This window comes from Bos mutus, chromosome 12 (genome assembly GCF_027580195.1).
Source record: "Bos mutus isolate GX-2022 chromosome 12, NWIPB_WYAK_1.1, whole genome shotgun sequence".
NCBI lineage: Eukaryota > Metazoa > Chordata > Mammalia > Artiodactyla > Bovidae > Bos > Bos mutus.
This window is the reverse complement of record NC_091628.1, coordinates 81637804-81660130: the sequence shown is the minus strand read 5'-3', so window position 1 is coordinate 81660130 and position 22327 is coordinate 81637804. Positions and strand designations below refer to the sequence as shown.

General features: G+C 45.5%; 1 protein-coding gene across 1 annotated transcript in view; it reads right to left on the bottom strand.

Moving 5' to 3' along the window:
- Positions 1-1417: 1417 nt before the first annotated feature.
- SLC15A1 (solute carrier family 15 member 1) overlaps positions 1418-22327 on the bottom strand; it is a 48086-nt gene continuing 27176 nt past the window's right edge. The window contains exons 9-23 of the mRNA XM_005896728.2: positions 21318-21400; positions 20514-20600; positions 19882-19971; positions 17057-17101; positions 16884-16916; positions 16714-16802; positions 15972-16053; positions 14417-14536; positions 13036-13179; positions 11536-11585; positions 5675-5782; positions 5439-5547; positions 4738-4881; positions 3379-3486; positions 1418-2156 (exon numbers count right to left, since the gene is read on the bottom strand). Coding sequence (XP_005896790.1) covers positions 1965-2156; positions 3379-3486; positions 4738-4881; positions 5439-5547; positions 5675-5782; positions 11536-11585; positions 13036-13179; positions 14417-14536; positions 15972-16053; positions 16714-16802; positions 16884-16916; positions 17057-17101; positions 19882-19971; positions 20514-20600; positions 21318-21400 — 1484 coding nt within the window. The 3' untranslated portion in view covers positions 1418-1964. The remainder of the gene's footprint in view (positions 2157-3378; positions 3487-4737; positions 4882-5438; positions 5548-5674; positions 5783-11535; positions 11586-13035; positions 13180-14416; positions 14537-15971; positions 16054-16713; positions 16803-16883; positions 16917-17056; positions 17102-19881; positions 19972-20513; positions 20601-21317; positions 21401-22327) is intronic.

Sequence of the window (22327 nt, the reverse complement as noted above, 5' to 3'; positions counted from 1 at the left end):
AGCGGCACTCCACTTCCTTGAAACAGCCCCCGCCCCACCCCCCGGGGTAGATGGCATATGTTTCCCCATCATCAGCCTCAGTCCACCTCCTTTTGTCTTTACTCTGAAATCAAATCTCTCTCGCCAGAAGGGTAAGAAGTTGATCTGTGAACTCAGTCTCAATTTCTCCATTCTTTGGCTACTGAATTAAGTTTGTGCTCAGTCAATCTCAGCTTCAGTTTTGCTATTTGTCTACTTGAACCCAGCTTGGGTGAGGTCCCAAGCAGGGTCCATGAGACTCAAAGTGAAGAGAAAGTTGCTCCATCATGTCCAAATCTTTGCGACACCATGGACTTCTGCACGGAATTCTCCAGGCCAGAATACTGGAGTGGGAAGCCTTTCCCTTCTCCAGGGGATCTTCCCGACCCAGGGATGGAACCCAGGTCTCCCGCATTGCAGGCGGATTCTTTACCAGCTGAGCCACAAGGGAAGCCCAATGCGACTTAAATCAGTAACAAAACTGAGGGGCAGGACAGTTGTTGGAAGAGGTGGCCTGGATCCCAAAGACGAAGAGGACTTTGCCAGGAGGGGCGCACGAGCGAGGGTGGGTCAGGACTAAGTGTCTCAGGATCTGATTTTTTTTTGCCTTTGATGGGAAAGAGAACCCACTGCATTCCAGGAGACAGAAGCTGGTGGATCACGGTGAACGGAGAGAAAGGTGACATACCCATGGAAGAAAGAGCCTCCTCAGTTGAGAATGGGGACTTGCTCCGAAGGACTGAAGAGATCCCTCAGCAAGCTTTGCTCATTGCGTTCCTGTTTCTCACTGTGGACTCTGTCTCTGCGTCGTTCCCTCTCCACTGTGTGATGATCAGCTTGTGCAGAGGTGTCTCAGAGATCCAAGCTCCAAACCCAGGAACCAGTGCCCACATTCACAGCTGGGCATGCGTCTGAAATAAACTGTTGCTTGTTTTTTATGGGAGCGTCAAGGCAGACTCGGTCTGGCTCTGACACCTGGGAATGGCTGTATGATAAATACTTATAGGATGGACTGGGCAGGGAGTATTTACAGTATTTTGGAACGATTTTTATTCAAGCAGAAAAATGCTCACGAGAATTGAGATAAACCCTTTGAGATGGTACAGAGATATGAACATAGGAAGATTCTAATAATAAAAGAGAAGTGTAGGTTAGAGATACCCCTGAGAAAAGCAGGGCCAAAAGAAGTAAACCTTGACATCTCCTGTTTCTGGAATTTCCTGTCTGTGGGCCTTGCTTTGTTCCTGCTTTTGTCACCTTTGATGAAATTCTGATGTGCGGGCATCTAATGAGCGGGCACGGCTTGTATAGTCAGGAAGCACAGTAAGGACTTTTTACCCTGCCCCCCAACACACAGACACTTACTCTTGAGAATGAGAGTTTATTTCATACCGTTGAAACTCCAAAAATCATGACTTGCCTTTACCTGAGTGGTTTTTCGAGTTATACGTAATTTACAAAGAGGTAGGGAATGGAAAAACAGAACTAAAAACAGAAGGTAGAGTTATCAGTTAATACCAGCCGGCCCTTATTATGAATACATACCATTCAAAAGCCTAACCATTCACTTTTTGCCTCATTTAACATTGTTTCCACAGTGTGCGAATACAAACAGTACGGAAATTTGCCACCGTTTCAGAAATTCAAGTTAGTCCAAAATAACTTTATTTGTGTGTTAGGAAAAGGAGTTAAGGCAGAGTATGGACTCTGTTATAAAAGTGTGTGTGCGTGCACGCTTTAAATAAGACTTCTCTAAAAACAAACAAAAGGACTTCTTTTGGAGTTTCAGGTTCACTGCCGGCTGCTGAGAAAGCAGCTGACTTGGTTTGGTCCACAGTTCTGAAGTCTTCCCCATCAGAGGCCACCCAACAGAGTGTCCTGCCCCCAGGGGACAGACCCCTGGGCACATCCTGGGCCCAGCCCCGGCTCCGCGGGCTTCCTGACATTCACATTTGTGTCTGGGAGACGGAGTCCAGCTTGGCGTATGGGTTACTCTTTTCCAGGTAATCTTCCTTGTCATCCTTATCAAACTGAGCTTCAACCTCTGCTGGGTTGATGTACGTATAGAATCGAGCCATGATGGCAAATATTACGCAGACGACCAGAAGCAACGCCGCAAACAGAACGTACTCGGCCCACTTCGAAGAGTTTGAGTTGGAGCAGGAAAAACACAAAAACAGTAGAGGTTACGGGAATGCATGTATACACTGCGGGTAGTTTTTCTTTCGACATCTAGATCAAAGGTGTTGGAAATGCAGTTGTTGGGGAAAATCAGTAGGCTATGGCCGCAGACACAGAATGGCCAGCTTTTCCTGAATGTAATTCTTCTAACAGCTCTGGAGTACAGACACCCATAAGAAAATGAGAAAAAAATCTCTAAAAACCCAAGTCTTAAGGCAAAAAGCTGGACCAAGAGAACACCAGGCAGTACTCTTGAGGGAAAAAGAATGTGCTGAAACGTTCTAAATTACCCTTTGGCAATACCGTGAGGTCATGAGCAGGCAGGATAGACCCTGATGGGTCCTGGTGGGGTTGGTAATGAATCTGATGAGCTAAGGGACAGCTCTCTTATGAGGCAGAGATGCTGAGTGCTGAGGGATAGAGTTCTAGAACCAGAAAAGCCCTCATTTTAAATGGGAAAAATTACAACAACCTTTAGAATGGTTTTAACTTTTGGTGGTATGAAACTTTCTGGATAACATGCCTCGTTTGGGGCCATTACTCTGCAATCAATGCAGCTAGGAAAAGACGTTTCCTTTGATAGTAAATGATATTAGGGTGTCAGTATGTTAACCTCAGGCTTCCCTGGTGGTGGCTCAGACAGTAAAGAATCTGCCTGCAATGTGGGAGACCCTGGGTTTGACCCCTGGGTCGGGAAGATACCCTGGAGGAGGGCATGGCAACCCAATCCAGTATTCTTGCTTGGAGAATCTTCATGGACAGAGTGGCTGGTGGGCTATAGTCTGTGGGGTTGCAAAGAGTCAGACACGACTGAGCACAGAGAGCACAGCCCAGCCTGTTAACCACACGTGGCTACATCTGGTTATATTCCGGCCGTGTAACACCAAGGAGAAACAAGCAGAATGAGCACACATTTGGCTGTGAGGGTGTTTGGGAACTGCTCTGTCTGGCTGGCTCTGAGGGTGTTATTTGGCCATTAGTGGAGATGACCACGTGTATATACAGACGGGAAATGGCAATCCACTCCAGTATTCTTGGCTGGAAAATCCCATGGACAGAGGAGCCTGGCGGGTCCATGGGGTCACAAGAGTCGGACACAACTTAGTGACTAAACCACCACCAGGGAGGGTCATCAACAGACAAGACAGAGGTACACGTGATCTCTGTTTGCATCCGTACCTGTTCACTGAACTGGCCTGCTCCTGCCACAATAAGCACGATGATGTTGCCGACGGCCACGGTCAACAGCCATCCTGCTTGAAGTACCGACTTCATGTTGGAAGGAGCCTGAAGGGAATGAGAAAGAGTGAGTCCCAAGTTAGATGCCAAGCTCAGAGCAGGAGATCACGCCTAACTCAACAACTCCCTTAATGAGGCCGCCGACTCCCCAGAAGGCACATTAAGAGTTGGGTTGGTTTAAATGCGAAAAGGACTATCACTTGGATGACAAGACATCCCAAATGCTCATGTTGGATGAGCACACAAGAGTCATTTGTTCTTCACTCTCTGCATGCTTGCAGAGTTATCATCCTAATGAAACGGACGAATCTACAGATGAACTGATTCTATCTCCATAGAAGAATTTTCAGACAAAGCCACCCAGCCTGACATCTCCTTCACCCTGAGTGGAGGCTGCTCTCTGTGTTGTCCGCTTGCTCTTTGGAGGGTTTTCCTGCCAAGTCACCAAAACTACTCACCAAGCAAACTCTCATCACCTGTGTTGTAGTCATCTCCTTAACTAGACTGTGAGGTCATTGCAGAAAAGGATCATCCAGCTCACATTTACAGTCTTTACTGCAAAATGTGAAGATACTAGGCACGTGGGGGTTATGACGGCTCTAGCTGTATTGTGATAAACCAGTTCAGAACCTAAGCTCTAAATTCAGGTATCAGCAAAATGTGCCTCATTAGGCTAACGTTCACAAAAGCAAAACTATTTTTTAACTTTTAAGAGTGAGACCTTAATCGGTGGGTTTACTGGGAGTTACGAAGAGACCTCAAGGGAATCTTAATGACAATGAGGACCTGTATGTGAACGCTGTTACGGATGGGGTTGTTTGAGAACATGGAACCACTGACCATCTTGACCCTGGTAATGGTCATTAATAGAGTTTTTCCTACTTAGGACCCCAAATTCTAACATATAACTGGGAATTCAGACACCTATAGGTGGACAGTCGTAATGCTAAACAGTAATATTCCTTTTTTTGGGCAGCGGGGGGGGGGGCCTTACCATAAGGCTTGTGGGGTCTCAGTTTCCTAACCAGGGATTGAACCTGTGCCCTTGGCTGAGAAAGTATGGAGTCCTAACCACTGGATCACCAGCGAATTGCCTAAACAGTAATATTCTTATTCAGTAAATAAGACTGGGTAGTCTCTAAAACCATGTTCAGTAGAATCTACCATAATCTACCCACATTTCCAGAGTTTTCTTTTACACTGTAAGTGCATGGCTGCTCCAGCTCACTGTTAAGCCCCAGCAGCATTTTCAGAAGGCAGGGCTGCAGGCGACGGGTGTAAAGATAGTAGCTGAGAGACCTGAGAGTAGGAGAACTCCAGCCCGGTGACGGAGAAGACCACCTCGCCGCAGGTGAGGAGGAAGTACTGCGGGATCTGCAGAGCCATGCTGACTGTGTTGGGGGAGATGTCTTCGAAAGCCTTTGCTTCGGGGCAACCGTCACTCTGGACCAGGGAGGCAGAGACAAAAAGACATGAAAATTGAGACTGCTTTCAGAATACAAATCACGCAGCCCGGCCAACTGAACCTGGACCTTCGGGGTCACCTCATTCAATCCATCCAGACAGTACATCTTGTAAATGTAAACGTGCAACCCTGCATTTTATCCTCGGACTTGGATGGCCTCGGCGGGACTGGAAAGTCTGTTCACTAGCTTTTTCCTCTTCAACGAGAGAGTAGGCTGGAAGTCAGGTTTGTTGAAAACATTCCCAGCTCTTTGAACTAACAGTTTCCAAAGTCTATGTTAAATGTCTACGAGGAAGCATCAGATACTGGTCAACGTGAATTTTTAGAGTAAGTCAGACTGTGTAATTTTATTCTAACAGCAAACTTAAGGCAATGATAAACTAAAGAATTAGCGGTGAACTGAATTAATCCTAAAACTTGTTTAAAATACAGACCCTTATATTACTCCATTAAATCATTCCTATGTTCTGTTTGCAAGGACTCTCATCAATAACGTTTGAGTGGCATGTCTGACTCAGTGCAATGAGTCACTAACCTTTCTGGTGATTACATAGGTAAACGCGCTACCAAATCCAAGGTAGGATGTTTTGAACTCTTTTCCACACTGTTGTGAAATCTCTGGTGAGTTTATTGTGAAGCTCTTTCTAAAAAAAAAAAAAAAAAGGTTGATACAGGTTAACATTCTTGGTATTGAAATCTTCAATATACGAATTCAAGAAAAAGGCTTGAAACCCTTAACTGTAGAGCAAAGTGGCCATTGTAGGCACTTACACTCCAGAAGAGAAAAAAAGATATTCACTGGCATCGTGACTGGAGACATTGTTGTAAACTTCCCCATCCATTGTGACGTTGAAGCTCTCGCCAAAAGCATTTACGAATCTGAAACAGAAAACCATCAGTCTTGTGAGCGGACTATTTGCTCTAGGTCACAGTATGTTGCACCTGAAGCTGGGCTCTGTTTCCTTTCAGAAGGAATTTAAGATGTTTGCAGAAGTCTTCTAGAGCATACAGACAGAAAGTAACCGCGTCTAGCTCTGTCTTTGCTTGCCTGCTGGTTAGAACACACCTAAAAGAATTTATTTCACACAGTGAAATGCTGGGAACTCTTCTAACTACTTTGTAACTGGGAACTATTTCAGTGATATTTGGGGATATTAAGTATGGGGTCACTAACAATCGGACACGACTGAGTGACTTCACTTTCACTTTTCACTTTCATGCATTGGAGAAGGAAATGGCAACCCACTCCAGTGTTCTTGCCTGGAGAATCCCAGGGACGGGAGAGCCTCGTGGGCTGCCATCTATGGGGTCGCACAGAGTCAGATACCACTGAAACGACTTAGCAGCAGCAGCAGCAGCAGCAAGTATGGGTTGAAATAGGTGCTGATCTCTTTCCTTTCCAGAAGGCAGCCGTGTCTTTGGGCTTCTTACTCCAGAAACTTGAGAGCCAAAGCAGTGAACGACCAAAAGCAGAAGTTGCTGAGTACCTAAAAGTCAGTCTCCAACTGGGGCTTCTTTTGGGGGTTAGAGAAGCCCAATTATTTCCTTTACCTTTTTAAAGAGCACCCTCAGGCAAGGAGGGGCTCCAAGGAGTGGAGAGGATGACTTGGGCCAGCCCAGGAAGCAGAGTTTTAAGGAATTCCCTTTAGACGGCAGAGACCTATGCCTGCAGATCACAGAATAACAGTGACCAGCATCCCGTAGGAATACGGCTGGGAATGGAATACCCAGGAGCACTGGGCGCTGGGTCCCAAGGTTTCTAGTCTCTGCAGTGTCCCCTGTGCCCAAGCTTCCATGGGACCCGCTGGGTTATTTCCTCCAAAGGACCATATAGGCGGTGACCAGGGGGACAAATGGTTAGAGACCCCTTCCTCAAACGTTCCAGGCTAGAGAAGACTCTGACATTCTTATACTGCCCCAGGGAGGAGAAGTGGGCTGCCCCAAATAAGACCGGTGGGTCTTTTCTGACAGAGAGACGAGTGAAGGTATACAGATCATCCAATTTAGAGAATGAGACGTGATAATGGTATATACTTAAGTACCATAAAGAACAATGTAACTTTCACATCCATAAAATATAGGGTGATGGAATAAAATTTATGTTTCAAGGCAGGACAAGAAAATGAAGCATAACATACTCCTTACCCATACTGAGCCCTCCCTAATGGCATGTGTCTTCATTATACATTAACCAGACCTCCTCAAAGGTGAGAATGCTGGCTCCACCGCAGAGATCGATGCTTTTTTGTTTTGTTTCCTCTGATGCCAGCAATGTGAGTCCTTGGACGATAACATTGCTTCCTTATTCAGTAGGGGGTCGTGGTCATGGTTACCTGCTGCTCGCATTGTACATTCAGATCTGTGTTTTTGGTGAGCCTGATGCACAAACGTCAGTGTGTCATTTTGACGTATAACCTTGTGTCTGAAAAATGTATATTTTGAAGTACCTTTGTATAAATGAAGTACCTTTGACTTCTAACAAGTGAAGCAGGTCTCAGAGTTTTCTGGAAGAGTGCTTCCTGGGTTATACTTCTCAGATCGGCTCAAATAAAATTCTCTATATTTTCTTTAGGTGGACTATTAATTTTTTTTGTCAACGGTGGCCAAGTTTCATCTATGTTTGCAGCAGTAAGTAATATCGGTCAAATTGCAGGGACTGAGGGAACATTTTTATGAATGAAATTCAAGTCCAAACGTCCTTAGGCATTGGCCTTGGTGTCATTTGACAGGTGATTTGAGTAGAAAACTGAACCTGGTGGAGGTCGACAGGAGCCTAACAGAATGAATTCTGCTCCAAACTGTAAACGACACTTCTATAGAAGACCAAGATGAACCATTTGAAACACCTACAGTGGAAATAGCATGAAATTAGGAGTAGACCCTTGGGCCTGGGGCCTGGCTTTGTACAAGACATAGACTTAAAACATTACCCTAACACTTGAGTACTATTGCCTGCCTGACATATGTCTTAGGGTTGGTATGAGATACCAGTAAGAATGGAAATAATCTGAGAAAAAAAAAAGCAACATCACAAATATCAGATGTGTTCTCATATACACACAGAAAATAGTAAAGCATAAGCAGCAAACACATTCTGAGCTCTTTGAAGGGTGAGGAAAGCAGAGGTTTAAGACCTACTGAGCTCTAAGAGTTTTGACTAGGGCAAATCCTAGGGTCCCGTTAAGGAAGCCTTGGCGTTGGCCTCTTAGAGCACCAGGATCTAAGCTGCAAAGTTTTCTCAGTGGGAGCCAGCTGAGGAAAGGACACAAATGGGACCGGTTCCTTAAAGAGTAACTGGGGGACAGAGAGATTTGTTCCTCTTCCATTAAAAATAAATAGGCTTTATGAGACAGAATTCACATGCAGCAAAACTCACCCCTGTACATAAAGCCTGCAATTCAGTGACTTCACTGCAGCCACAGGGTCGTGCAAGCAGCACAACAGCCCCGGTTCTCGTCAGTCCAGAAGGACACGTGGCCGCGCGGGCAGCGCCCCTCCCACCCCCAGGCCCTGGCAACCACCTCGCCCCCTGGCTTTCTCTCTCTGTGGATATGCTGCTGTTTCACGTACACGGAATCACACGGCCGGAGGTCTGGGTGCCCGGCCTCTCCAGCTCGGTATCATGCCTTTAAGGTGCGTTCACACTGCAGCAGACAGCAGTGCTCCATCCCTTTTCGTGACTGAATAATATTCCACTGTATGGCCACACCACAGTTTGTTCCTCAGCTGATGGGCATTTTAATTGTTTCTACATTTTCGTCTGTGCTTTGACCATTTATCTACAAGTTTTTGAGTGGACATATATTTCTGTTTCTTTGGGGTGCATACCTAGGTGAAACAAAAATGAGTGGTAGTTGCCAAGTAGGGGGAGAATGGGGAAGGGAGATGTTGGTCGAAGGGCATGAGCGTTCAGTTTTTTGAGAATATGTTTATTTATTTGACTGCACCAGGTCTTGGTTGCAGCACGCGGGATGCTTTTACTTGCGGCATGCAAACTCTGAGTTGTGGCCTGTGGGATCTAGTTCCCTGACCAGGAGTTGAACCCAGGCCCCCTGCATTGTGAGCAGGGAGGCCTAAACACTGGATCACCAGAGAAGTCTCAAGTTTCAGTTTTAAGATGAATAAATTCTAAGGATCCAAAGTACAGCACAATAACTATAATTAATTAATACAATATACTTAAAATTTGCTAAGAGACTAAATCTTTTAGCATTCTCATAATTTAAAAATGATGAAAGAGATGGGGAAACAGTGGAAACAGTGTCAGACTTTATTTTTGGGGGCTCCAAAATCACTGCAGATGGTGACTGCAGCCATGAAATTAAAAGACACTTGCTCCTTGAAAGGAAAGTTATGACCAATCTAGATAGCATATTGAAAAGCAGAGACATTACTTTGCCAACAAAGGTCCGTCTAGTCAAGGCTATGGTTTTTCCTGTGGTCATGTATGGATGTGAGAGTTGGACTGTGAAGAAAGCTGAGCGCCGAAGAATGGATGCCTTTGAACTGTGGTGTTGGAGAAGACTCCTGAGAGTCCCTTGCACTGCAAGGAGGTCCAACCAGTCCATTCTGAAGGAGATCAGCTCTGGGTGTTCTTTGGAAGGAATGATGCTAAAGCTGAAACTCCAGTACTTTGGCCACTTCATGCAAAGAGTTGACTCATTGGAAAAGACTGATGCTGGGAGGGATTGGGGGCAGGAGGAAAAGGGGACAACAGACGATGAGATGGCTGGATGGCATCACCGACTCGATGGACATGGGTTTGAGTGAACTCTGGGAGTTGGTGATGGACAGGGAGGCCTGGCGTGCTACGATTCATGGGGTCTCAAAGAGTCGGACACGACTGATCGACTGAACTGAACTTTGAGGGGATGAATACGTTAATTAACTTGATTGTGGTAAATATTTGACAACGTATACATATATCAAACCGTCACGTTGTATATTTTAAATATTTACGATTTTGTCAATTATATCTCAGTAAAACTGGAAAAATCATAAACCAAAAAAACTAATGCTACAATTGAGATAGGAATTGCATTAAACCTATAGATCAGTTTTGGGGGGATTGATATCTTTGCTGTATTAAGTTTTCTAATCAATGAAACCAACGTATCTCTCCATTTATTTAGCTCTTCATTGATTTTCATCAGCCTTTTGTAGTTTCAGCTCTCAAATCCCACGTGTCTTATAAAATTTATAAATAGTATTTCATCATTTTTTTTAAGTGATAGTAGTCAAGGCTATGGTTTTTCCAGTGGTCATGTATGGATGTGAGAGTTGGACTGTGAAGAAAGCTGAGCGCAGAAGAATTGATGCTTTTGAACTGTGGTGTTGGAGAAGACTCTTGAGAGTCCCTTGGACTGCAAGGAGGTCCAACCAGTCCATCCTAAAGGAGATCAGTCCTGGGTGTTCTTTGGAAGGAATGATGCTAAAGCTGAAACTCCAATACTTTGGCCACCTCATGCGAAGAGTTGACTCATTGGAAAAGACCCTGATGCTGGGAGGGATTGGGGGCAGGAGGAGAAGGGGACAACAGATGATGAGATGGCTGGATGGCATCACTGACTTGATGGACATGAGTTTGAGTGAACTCCGGGAGTTGGTGATGGACAGGGAGGCCTGGTGTGCTGCGATTCATGGGGTCGCAGAGTTGGACATGACTGAGCGACTGAACTGAACTGAAAAGGTATAGCTTCCAATCATTTATTGCTGGTATATACAAATACGTTTGTCTTGTCATTGGCCTTGTATCCTGTAACCCTCCTAAACTCACCTAGTGAGTCTATGAGCTTTTGCTATCAAGTCCATGGGACTTGTGATGTAGACATTCATGCCTTTTGCGTGTAGAGAGAGTTTTATTTCTTCCTTTCCAATCTAGGTGCTTTTACATATTTTTCTTGCCTCATGGCACTAACATCTGCAAGGATCTTGAAAAAGAATGGAGTAGGCAACCTGACCTAGTTCCTGATTTTGCGGGGGGGAGCATTTAGACTTCTGCCATTAAGTGCAATGTTAGCTGGGATTTTTAAAAATTCTGTTTATTTTGCTGTGCTGGGTCTTTGTTGCTGCGCACGGGCTTTCTCTAGTTGCGGTGAGCGGGGGCTACTCTTCTGCGGGGCACGGGCTTCCCACTGTGCTGGCTTCTCTCGTGGAGCGTGGGCTCTAGCGTACCCAGGCTTCAGCAGCTGCAGTACGTGGGCTCAGCACTCGTGGAGCAAGCTTAGTTGCCCCGTGGCGTGAGGAATCTTCCCTGACCAGGGGCTGAACCTGTGCCCCTGCCCTGGCAGGCAGACTGTTAACCCCTGGACCAGCAGGGAAGTGCAGTCCTTTTTCAGAATAAGGAACTTCCCTTCGGCTCCTAGTTTGCTGAGGGTTGTTAAATGGATGGATGCTGAATTTTATCAAGTCTTTTTTCTGCATCAATTGATTTGATGATGTGGATTTTCCTCTTTAGTATATTAAGATGATGGATTTTATTTATGACTTAAAAAATACTGAACCAGCCTCACATTCTTGGGGGAAACCCCAGACTCTCATTTGATATCCTCGTCACAGCTGGATTTTACCATGGGTACACATTACTTCCATAAGAAGCTGATATAACTTAAGTGTTAAAGAAGTACACATACCTGATTCCATTTCTCCCTTTTTCTGGCTTCTGGTTAAGGCCATCTTTTACCTGAGAAAGAAAACATTATCAAATCTAACTCCTTAGAAAAAGTTCCGATGAACAGTTCAGGCTTTAGAGAAGGAGAGTGCTAGAGTCCTTATTCTAGGAGCTAAGGGCACCGTGATTAAATTAGCTAGGCTCCACCACTCAGCCTTGGTTTGTGTGAAGTTAAAAGGAGCCTTTACAATTTTAAAAAACTTTTTTATTTTGTATTGTGAGTGCGTGCTAAGTCACTTCAGTCGTGTCTGACTCTTTGCGACCCTGCGGACTGTAGCCTGCCAGGCTCCTCTGTCCATGGGATTCTCCAGGGAAGAATACTGGAGTGGGTTGCCATTTCCTTCTCCAGGGGATCCTTCTGACCCAGGGATCGAACCCACGTCTCTTATGTCTCCTGCACTGATGGGCGGGCTCTTTACCACTGTGCCACCTGGAAAGCCATTTTGTATTGGGGTATAGCTGCAGTCCATGGGGTCGCTAAGAGTCGGACACGACTGAGCGACTTCACTTTAACTTTTCACTTTCATGCATTGGAGAAGGAAATGGCAACCCACTCCAGTGTTCTTGCCTGGAGAATCCCAGGGACGGGGGAACCTGGTGGGCTGCTGTCTATGGGGTCGCACAGAGTTGGACACGACTGAAGTGACTTAGCAGCAGCATAGTCAATTAACGATGTTGTGATAGTTTTGGGTGAACAGCAAAGGGGCTCAGCCAGACATAAACATGTATCCATTCTCCCCAGAACCCCATTCCCGTCCAGGCGGCCACATAATGTCTAGCAGAGTTCCATAAGCCTTTACAATTTTTAGTGCTTGCTTTTTAGTGGTTCCACAGATCACTGTTCTCTTAAGAATTTAGGGCAAGCCTCTCAACAGCCCCCTAATTACACACATTACCAACAAGTCTTCATTCTGTATCACAGTTTTGTAGAAGCTCACCAAAACTCACCTTACAGAATGCCCACAACTCCCTCACTAGGTCAGCTACACCTTCATAGCTTCTTTATATGCTGAATGGAATATCTAGATGTCCATATTTTGTCATGAAATCATTTTAATGCATTTCTATTGCTTTTACTTGATGGACTCACTATTTTTTTCAGAGATGGCTCTAATCTCCCAATTATTCACTGCCAAGTTTTAAAATGAATACTATTAAAGGTGCATTTAAAACTTTATCTCAAAAAGTCTCTGAGAATGCACACAGGTGCTGTGCAACTTGTATTCAAACACACCATACTGTGCCCAGAAGTTCTTTTTAAAATTTGTAAAATTCCTATCAACCCTCCCATCCACCAGTCAAACCTTTATTGGAAGTCAGATGACTATGTCCTTGAAAAAGCAAGAATGGAGGATTATCTAATACAATACCACATGGGGGTAAAACCAAGTCACAGCACTAGACGGCCGTGTCTCCAACAACACACACCGTCAGAGTCAGCTGGGAACGCCCAGCTACTTACCACTTGGTAGTTACTTGGGGCCCAGACGAGAAGGGTATGGCGATGGCCGGACTCAAAGTTATGAGTTACTGGAGTGACTGGTGATCCAGTAGAAGAAATGTTTATACTTAGGTTGTCTACGTTGAAAGTCATAAAGTCTTTTGGCTGTAACGGGGGAAGAGGGTCACAGTTTACACCGGAGCCCTGTTCTCTACTAGGTGACACTGTCATGCATGCGATTTGACATTCCCAGGTCACGTTCATACACATCAAAAATGCCTCGGGGGAGCTGGCATTGGTTCGTCTCAGCTTCTGCACCAGCCCACCCTGTGGACTCTAGTCTGAAGTTGTTTAGCATTACCACAAGAACTATTGCTTTCATTCAGCATTTTACTTTCATTTTATGATAATAAATGCTATGGAAATTATTTCTACCATTGGGCAAAGAGCCTCATCGAGGAAAAGCAACAGCCTGGGTAAAAACCGATGGTGGCCTTTCCTAAGCATCGGGAGTCAAGCACTGTTTCTTCCTGCACAGTTATTAGTTTGGCGAGATCTAAGGGAGTGGTCCTCAATAGGACCTCAACACGTGGCTGAACAGCAATGAGACCAGTTAAATCAAAACTTCAGGAGCTGGGATGCCAGTGCGAGAATTATTAAAGCTCTCCAGAGAAGAGAAGCTCTAATCAAGACCCATGACCATCCATCCACAGCAGGGTGTTCCAGCCTCAGACTGGTGTGTCAGTATCTCTAGTTTCTATGAGAGTGTGTGTGTGTGTGTGTGTGTGTGTGTGTGTGCATGTTGAGTCACTCAGTCACATCCAACTCTTTTGCGACCCCATGGACCTCAGTCCACCAGGCCCCTCTGTCCATGGGATTCTCCAGGCAAGAATCCTGGAGAGGGTTGCCATTTCCTTCTCCAGGGGATCTTCCTGACCCAGGGGTTGAACCTGCATCTTTGGCACCTCCTGTTTTCCATTGTGCCACCTGGGAAGCTCCTAGCTTCTACACAGGAGATGCCAGCAAAATCCCAGTTGTGACAACAACAACGTCTCCAGAGATTGCCCAGTGTTCCCTGAGGGGCCAGAACGGCATTGGTGGAGAACCACTGACCCAGAACCTTGCCCTTTAAAGTGTGGCTCCATGTACCAGCAAAAGCACTGTCACCAGAAAGCTTGTAAAAATGCAGCATTTCAGACCCACTGGTCACAAATCTGCATTTTAACAAGCTCCCCGGGTGATTCAGACACTGGTCCAGAGTGAAGCCAGAATTAGATTAAGGATGAAGATGTTTCACTTTGGGGGTTGTCTTGGGATTGCTCCAAGAACCCAGAAGATCGGCTCTCCGAACCCTATTATAGCTCGGGTCAGAAGAGGGAAAAGAAAGCTCACTTCTACTTACTTGAGACATCTGGTTATATGTCTCTGTCGTTCCGGGAAAAGACACGGTCATGTTACTATCTCCTATATTCAGGACTTTGATTTGGACTTCATTTCCTTTGGGGAAGACGGGCAGAGTTTTCTGAACAAAATAAAAGAGACGTGGCCTTGAGGTCCTCAGTGCATGTTGACGATGACCTTAACCTTGGCGCTGTGATCCTATCCCCCTGGCTGAGGCAGCCATGTTGGCTGAGGCACACCAGGCATCCACCACGAAGCCCAGGAGGCCTCCATTCCCACGTCTCCTGGCACTCGCAGAAAGTGATGCTCGTACAGAACACAGTAATGGTCAGCAAGAGGCTGCCCCAGCTCCTACCTGGCCACCTCCAAGTCAAACCTGGTCAAAAGATGCCAGGTTACACCGCCCAGTACACGGAGGGTCAGAGAAACCATCCCCTACACGAGGCTGCTCTGGTAGGGCCTGGGATCTTCTCCCTGCAGATGTCAGCCTCCGTGCTCATAACTCTGGAAGCCCAGACCTCAGCCCTGGACACGGTGCTCTGAAGATCCCCTCACAACGCTTTATGGACTCCTGCCTCACACCCTGCTCAGGGGTCCTGCCTTTTCCCTACCATGTCTTCTCTTAAATTCCAGGGTCACTGAGGCAATCCATGTCGATTTTAGCCCCACAGTTTTCCATAAAGTGAGTCATGTCCAAGAGAAGGTGAGCACACCCAAGCTTATGGCAGGATTACTGACAACAGCCACGAGGTGGAATGACCCAACGTCCATCAAGAGGTAAATGGAAAACAACAGGTGTTACATCCACGTGACAGACTATTCTCCTGCCCGAAGGGAGGAAACTCTGACGTGTGCTACAGCATGACGACATCGTGCTCAGTGAAGTCAGTCAGACACAAGAGGACAGGTACTGTATGACTCCACTTCCACGAGACACAGAGAACAGTCAAATTCATGGAGACGGAAAAAGAAAGGTCGTGCCCGGGGGACTGGAGAGACGGGACACAAGGAGCTGTTGTTCAATGGGTCCAGGGTTTCAGTTTTGCAAGACGAAAAGAGTTCTAGAGATTGAGGTCACAACCATATGGATGTTCTTAGCGCTACCAAACTGTACACGCAGAAATGATCAAGATGGTAAATTTTATGTTATATATATTTTACCACAATTAAAAATTTAAACAGAGAGGAGGGAGGGAGGGAGAGATAGAAGGACAGAGATGGAGAAAGAGACAGAGAGAGAGAGAAAGACATGGGGTGAAGGAGTGGGGAAAGAAGGGGAGAGCAGAGAGGGTGTGAGAGACAGAGAGACAGAGGCCTTTTATCTAAGACCTGATCTCAGACGAACAGCCTTAGTCCCATTTTGAGCCCAAATGACATGGACGAGCTGCGGAACTAACCATATCGGGAATGTTAGAATACATGCACACCGCCCACAGCTCCAGGACCTGCTTCACCAGCCAGTCCCTGCCTGGCCCCCCTCACAGTCTCAGTCCTAGAGGAGGACGTGTCCCCACATCCACCAGGAAAGGCCACTGGAGAGTCAGAAGGCAACTCACGTCAATCTCCACCTGCACGATGGCAGCCGCTACAAAAGCCATGGAAGCCAGGAACATGCCAACTGTCATCTTCTTCAAGGAGCTGGGGGGGATGAGCGAGAGGGTGACTCTCAGGAAGCCATGGGCGAGTGATCTGAGGGCAAACCCCCGTAGGGAGCCCTCCTCTCCCAGCCCCAGACAAAACTAATTCCCCACTAAACACGTGGATCCCAAGGGTCTCTCTTTTATTTTTTAAATTAAGCACACATCTTCATTTATTTATTTTTGGCTGTGCCACAGGGCTTGAGGGAACCTAGTTCCCCAACCAGGAATCGAACCTGTGGCCCCTGAAGCGGAAGTGCAGGGTTGTAACCACTGGACCGCCAGAGAAGTCCCTCCAAGGGCCTCTTTGGCTCTTATTCATGACCAAGATGAAGGAGGATAAACGTAATACAATTTCTCACTTGCGTTTGGACGTTTAATTTCTAGAGACTCCTCTGGATCATAGTTGAAATTTCTATCCTCTGCGCTCACCAGGGAGTCTTATTTAGACGCTTCTGCAGATGGCCATTAATAGCACTATTATTTTAAGGGCAAATTTTCAGAAACGTCAGCACATAGACATCTGATTCAAAAATATTTCTTGGAAAACTCCCTCAGACACATGGGATCGTGGGAGAAGAGCCAGACATTGCTACCACCAGGGCTCTGGGAGGCGAGGGAACACAGCCCCAACCCTGACCCTAAGCCGAGGGTCACCTACGTGAAATTTAAACCACACTTTGCGATCAGAGGATATACCACGGCGTCCACGATGGGGACCATGATGACGATCAGGATGGCGTTCACCGTCTGCAGGTGAAGCGGAGAGGGGCTGTTACTGTCTCAGTGGTGGCTCCGAGCTCGGAAAGCAACTGAAGTATTTTCTCCTACCTGCATCTGATCCGGCTGGATTTCAATGATTCCCTAAAAAAGAGGGGGGATATCTCACTGATAAGTTCGCATAGAGGATCACTTGAGGACTTGAAATGTTACGAGAGGGAAGCAGAAAGAAGGCAAAGGAATAGTGACCCGGGGTTGTTCATGTCTCCGTGCCCCAGACTTACAATTTTCCCACTCATGGTCGTTGCTTGCAGTGTCCACCTGGAGCCCTTAAAAAACAAATAGGCATACTGCATCATTTGGGAACATGGGTTTTAAATGTTTTACAAGTCAGTGTGGAGTCTTTTCCTAACCAGGAATGAGGTCTGAATTGTCACGGGGTTTAAAACTGTTTGTCAACATCAGGCTGGTCTCCGGCTCCGCTGTGACTATAGCTGAGGAAACCGCTTGCGTTTCCACTTTAACAGCAGATAGCACTCCAAGCCCTCACGAGGAGTGCACAAAGTACTGCTTTGAGATAAGCTAGCTCCAACAGTTTGGCCACCTGATGCAAAGAGACGACTCACTGGAAAAGACCCTGAGGATGGGAAAGATTGAAGGCAGGAGAAGAGGGTGGCAGAGGATGAAATGGTTAGATAGCATCACCGACTCAATGGACATGAGTCTGAGCAAACTCTGGGAGACAGTGAACCACAGGGAAGCCTGGCATGCTGCGGACCATGGGGTCACAAAGCGTAGGACATGAACGGTGACTGAACAACAACAACATTCTTCAGGAAGACAAAAATGCACTTCTGAGGTTTGCTGGGAAGCTGACATCACCTGCAAGGTGAGAGCAGCTTCATACCCTGAGGATATTCTCTATTCACTGGGATCACAGTTTCAGGAATATCATAACTGTTAAAGAGTTCTACTGCTGACAGCTGCTGCTGCTGCTGCTAAGTCGCTTCAGTCGTGTCCAACTCTGTGCGACCCCATAGATGGCAGCCCACCAGGCTCCCCCATCCCTGGGATTCTCCAGGCAAGAACACTGGAGTGGGTTGCCATTTCCTTCTCCAATGCGTGAAAGTGAGAAGTGAAAGTGAAGTCGCTCAGTCGTGTCCGACTCTATCGACCCCATGGACTGCAGCCCACCAGGCTCCTCCGTCCATGGGATTTCCACAGCTAGACTGTCCTAAAGTGTATCTCCATCAAGAGGGTGATGGATTTAAACCTTGGCAGCCTATTGACATTCAACCTGTTTTGCATTAACAGATGATGCAGGACTGTACAAGTGGATGTTATATAGCCCATGGAGAACTGGATATGTGAATGTTTCAGTGTAATCTATCACATCCGGTCCCTCCACTGGGAGAACAGCATAGAAAGTCAGGAAGTCTGCCACTGGCTGAGTTCTTAATCAAAGCTGGTCACTGACTACTTCATACACGTTCTCTCTTTGGATCCTCACCACCTTGTCCTGAGTCATTACACTTTCAGAAGGCTCACAGGATGACACCAAGTCACACAGCTGAAAGGTGCTGAGTGCGTTTCTAGTGCAAGCCTGATTCTAATAACTGCTCCCTGCCCAACATGGAAAACAGGTTAAGATGCTGGTCTAAATTCCATACTTTCAGACGAGGAGATTAATGTCTACACTTTTTTTTCCCCCAAGAGATGATATATCCTTTTAATAATCATACCTGTGCAATAAAACCATGCATATGTGCAAATTTTTTTCTTCAACTTCAGTTTCTAAAAGAAAGGCTATCTTATGACTTTGGCTCCTGAGCGTCATGCATTGGGTTTTCTAACCTTATTTTGAAAAATTCCTAGGTACGTGTCTTCCCGCTGTGACAAGTCAATGATGTGTTCCAGCTCCTGCTCTGGGAAGAATGACTTTGGCAGAGTCATTTCGCATTTCTGGATGGTACTTCTAGCCCAAGCATCCCATTTCAGTGTGCAAGATATCAAGTTTCAGTCTAAATATTCTGTGGATCCCATACAAGACATCTTTTACTTGCTGTATCAAACCGGTCAATCCTAAAGGAAATCAACCCTGAATATTCACTGGAAGGGCTGTTGCTGAAACTGAAGCTCCAATACTTTGGCCACCTGTTGCAAAGAGATGACTCACTGAAAAATACCCTGATGCTGGGGAAGACTGAGGGCAAGAGGAGAAGGGGGTGACAGAGGATGAGATGGTTGGATAGCATCACTGACTCAATGGTCATGAATTGGAGCAACTCTGGGAGACAGTGGGATAGGGGAGCCTGGTACGCTGCAGTCCATGGAGTCGCAAAGAACTGGACACGACTTAGCAGCAACTAAACAACAACCATCAGTAGAAAACCTCTTTGTTCTCACTCTGACTGGCAGGAGTCCTGGACACTTGGGTCAAATCTTTCGCAAGACTCCTACGGACAGGTATACACTGCTGTATCTAAAATGGATAACCAGCAAGGACCTACTGTATAGCACAGAGAACTCTGCTCAATGTTATGTGGCAGCCTGGACGGGAGGGGAGAATGGATTCGCGTACATGTATGGCTGAGTCCCTTGGCTGTAGACCTGAAACTGTCACAGCATTGTTAATTGGCTATACCCCAGTACAAAATAAAAAGTTAAAAAAACATTTCCCAAGGCTCCTTTACTCGACCCTTACCTAATTTTCTTCATTATTTTGCCACACAGATGTGGATAGAACCACCTAGAGTTAATTTTTTTAAAAAAAGAAACCCAGGTGATTTCCTGATGCTGGGAAAGGTTGAGAGCAAGAGGAGAAGGGGTGCTGGAGTATGAGATGGTTGGACGGCATCACTGACTCAACGGACATGAATGAGAGCAGACTCCGGGAGATGGTGAAGGACAAGGAAGTCTGGTGTACTGCAGTCCATGGGCTCGCCAAGAGCTGGACACGATCAAACGGCTGAACAACAGCAAGGTGATCTAACAGTTACCATATAAATGAAACATGAAAAAGGAACTGGAAGAGAACATTTTCAGGAACTAAATATGCCCAAAGCATGTTCTGTTAATGAAGATGTACAGAAGCATAGTTTCACATTACCTGCTGATCAAACAAGGCCCAGAACATGGGGAGAGGAATGTACAGGAACATCACCCTTGTAACCATCTTAATTTGAGAGATGAGCCGCTCCTGCAGTTGGAGGAAGAGAGTGTGTCAGTCACAGCCCGCCGCAATCAGCACAGCTCTCCCGCAATGCCATTTTCAGCTTAGACATGGTCTCATCTAGAGACAAGCTGGGAGGTGAGTCATTGTTCCAAGAACTCTATCACAGTTTTCTTTAGAAAACCCCAGATTCCTAATGTATTGAAAATATGAATGCAAACATCTTTAACACTTGAGGTAAGTTACTCGTTTCAAGGTAAATTCACTAAATGTAAATCCCACCACCATCACTTAATTCTTCCATATTTGATCTAAAGGTATGTGATCGTAATGACACATAACTCAAGGCCGATGATTCCACACGAACGTCTACGGAAAGGTGATACTGTTTCTAGATAAATTATATATCACTGTTTCTCAAGTTCTTTCCAGTGTAAATAAGCTCTCTCACGCATCGTCTTCTTTAAAATGCTAATAAACTTGAAGATACAACTGATAATTTTATCCATGTAGCCTTAATAACATGAATTGCAATCACTGGGGCCGTTGCAGCAACAATCATCACTTACATCATATTTCTCGCTAGCCCAGTCCAGCCAGTGCTCCCTCTTAGGAAATTTCTTACTCCGATGCCTAATCCTATTTTTGATGGCAAACTGAAAGGAAGGAAGAACAAACAAGTTTCAAAACAGAACCAACTCCTTTATCAGTGAAACACATTTCAGTTGAACTCCCTTCAGTGGAAGACTCGGGAGAGAAGACATGTGTCATGATGATGCTAAAGGCCTAACATGCATTTATTTTTAACCTCTCACTCACTGGGAGTGTTTGAGCTGCAGTAAAGAAAACCACACTGTTACTACCTCACTGTCTGGATTCTCTACGGAGCAGCATTCAGTAGAATTACAATCTTCTAATGTGAAGCTGTGTTCATTTTTAAAAGTTATTTTCTTGGCCTTAGTTCCTGAAAAGAAGATGGCTGACATTGTCCATGCTTCCACTCTGGATATACATTACAAAACCTGGCCTCTCCATCTTAGTTCCACTGCTCCCTGACGAACATCAGATGCTGCTTGTCATTTTTAAAGAAGCGGAGAGTCCCTCTGATTTGTTTTTCTTTCACCGCTGATCTTATTTTAAAGGATCAAGAGCTATTTTTCCATCCCTCCCGTTTTGAGTTCTATTTGTGTCCTTTTCCATTTGGTAAGTTTTATAAGAAACTTCAATTTATCAAAAGAGTAAAGGCCACCAAGAAAATGTTTAGAGCAAAGTCAAAGGTTCATGGAGATTTAATTTAAAGGAGGCAGAAGGTTCGGGGTGGGGGGGTGGGGTGACGAAATGTGATTGAGAGAGAGGAGTACTGAAATACTCACCCCAATGCACCTGGCGACTTTAGACATGATGTTTCCCTGGGGCTGGACCTTCTTGTACATTCCGCTGCCAATGACAAACACGACTGGGGAGAGCAGAAGAAGACACGTCAACAAGGTGTTTGACAGAACTATCTGTGTGACTCAGAACACGTGTTTTTATCTGAGTTACAACCTTATTTTGGAAATACTGGGATGACTCAAAGGGTGGGTTTACCTCCCTCTCCCCAGGTTCCACAGTGCTTTTGACTCTAATAATCACAGGGGCTTCTGAGAAATATTACACTGTGTTTTCATATGCAAACATTGAAGCCTAATACCATCTCCTTCCCAGAACTGCAGCTTGCAGACGCTCAGTACAGCTATTTGAGCGTGAGTCCTATTCCTCTTTAAAGGGATAAGTGCTTTGACAAAGCAGATTAATGCCTTACTCTACAAGGGCAGAGAACACAGCTTTAATTTTCTGGGGTTGCAATGGGAAGAGAAAGTTTTTTCTTCTTTTTTCAGATCTACAGACAAAAAATAGGAATTAATCTGTTGAAACTTTTACTTAATCACATGTGGCAGAATTTACTCTGTGGTCATGGGACAGAAATAGATCTGTCCATCTATGCATCTGCATCTACAGCTTTATGAAGGTTAAAAGTACTTTTTCAGTGAGGTCATTCTTTCATGGACCTTCTTAGAAAATGCATAGTGTTGTGAAAATAACTTGGTGGGGGGTGGGGTGGAAGTCTTTCTGGAAGAGATTCTGAAAAACAATCCCTATGCTAGGATTTCTGATTATCCAACACCACAACTCAGTAATGTTAAAACACTGATGGATTGTTTGATGATCTATTTGTTTTTGTCCATTTAAGAAGGCTTGAAGTTTTGACAGGTGCCAGCTCTCAAGCATATATCCAACTATGTGCCAGATTGTGGGTGTTCTTTACAGTTAAAGGAAGAGAGGTTTGTTTGTATTCTCACTGAATGCTAATTTTCTTCAATCCAGCCCCCACAAATGTGAGATA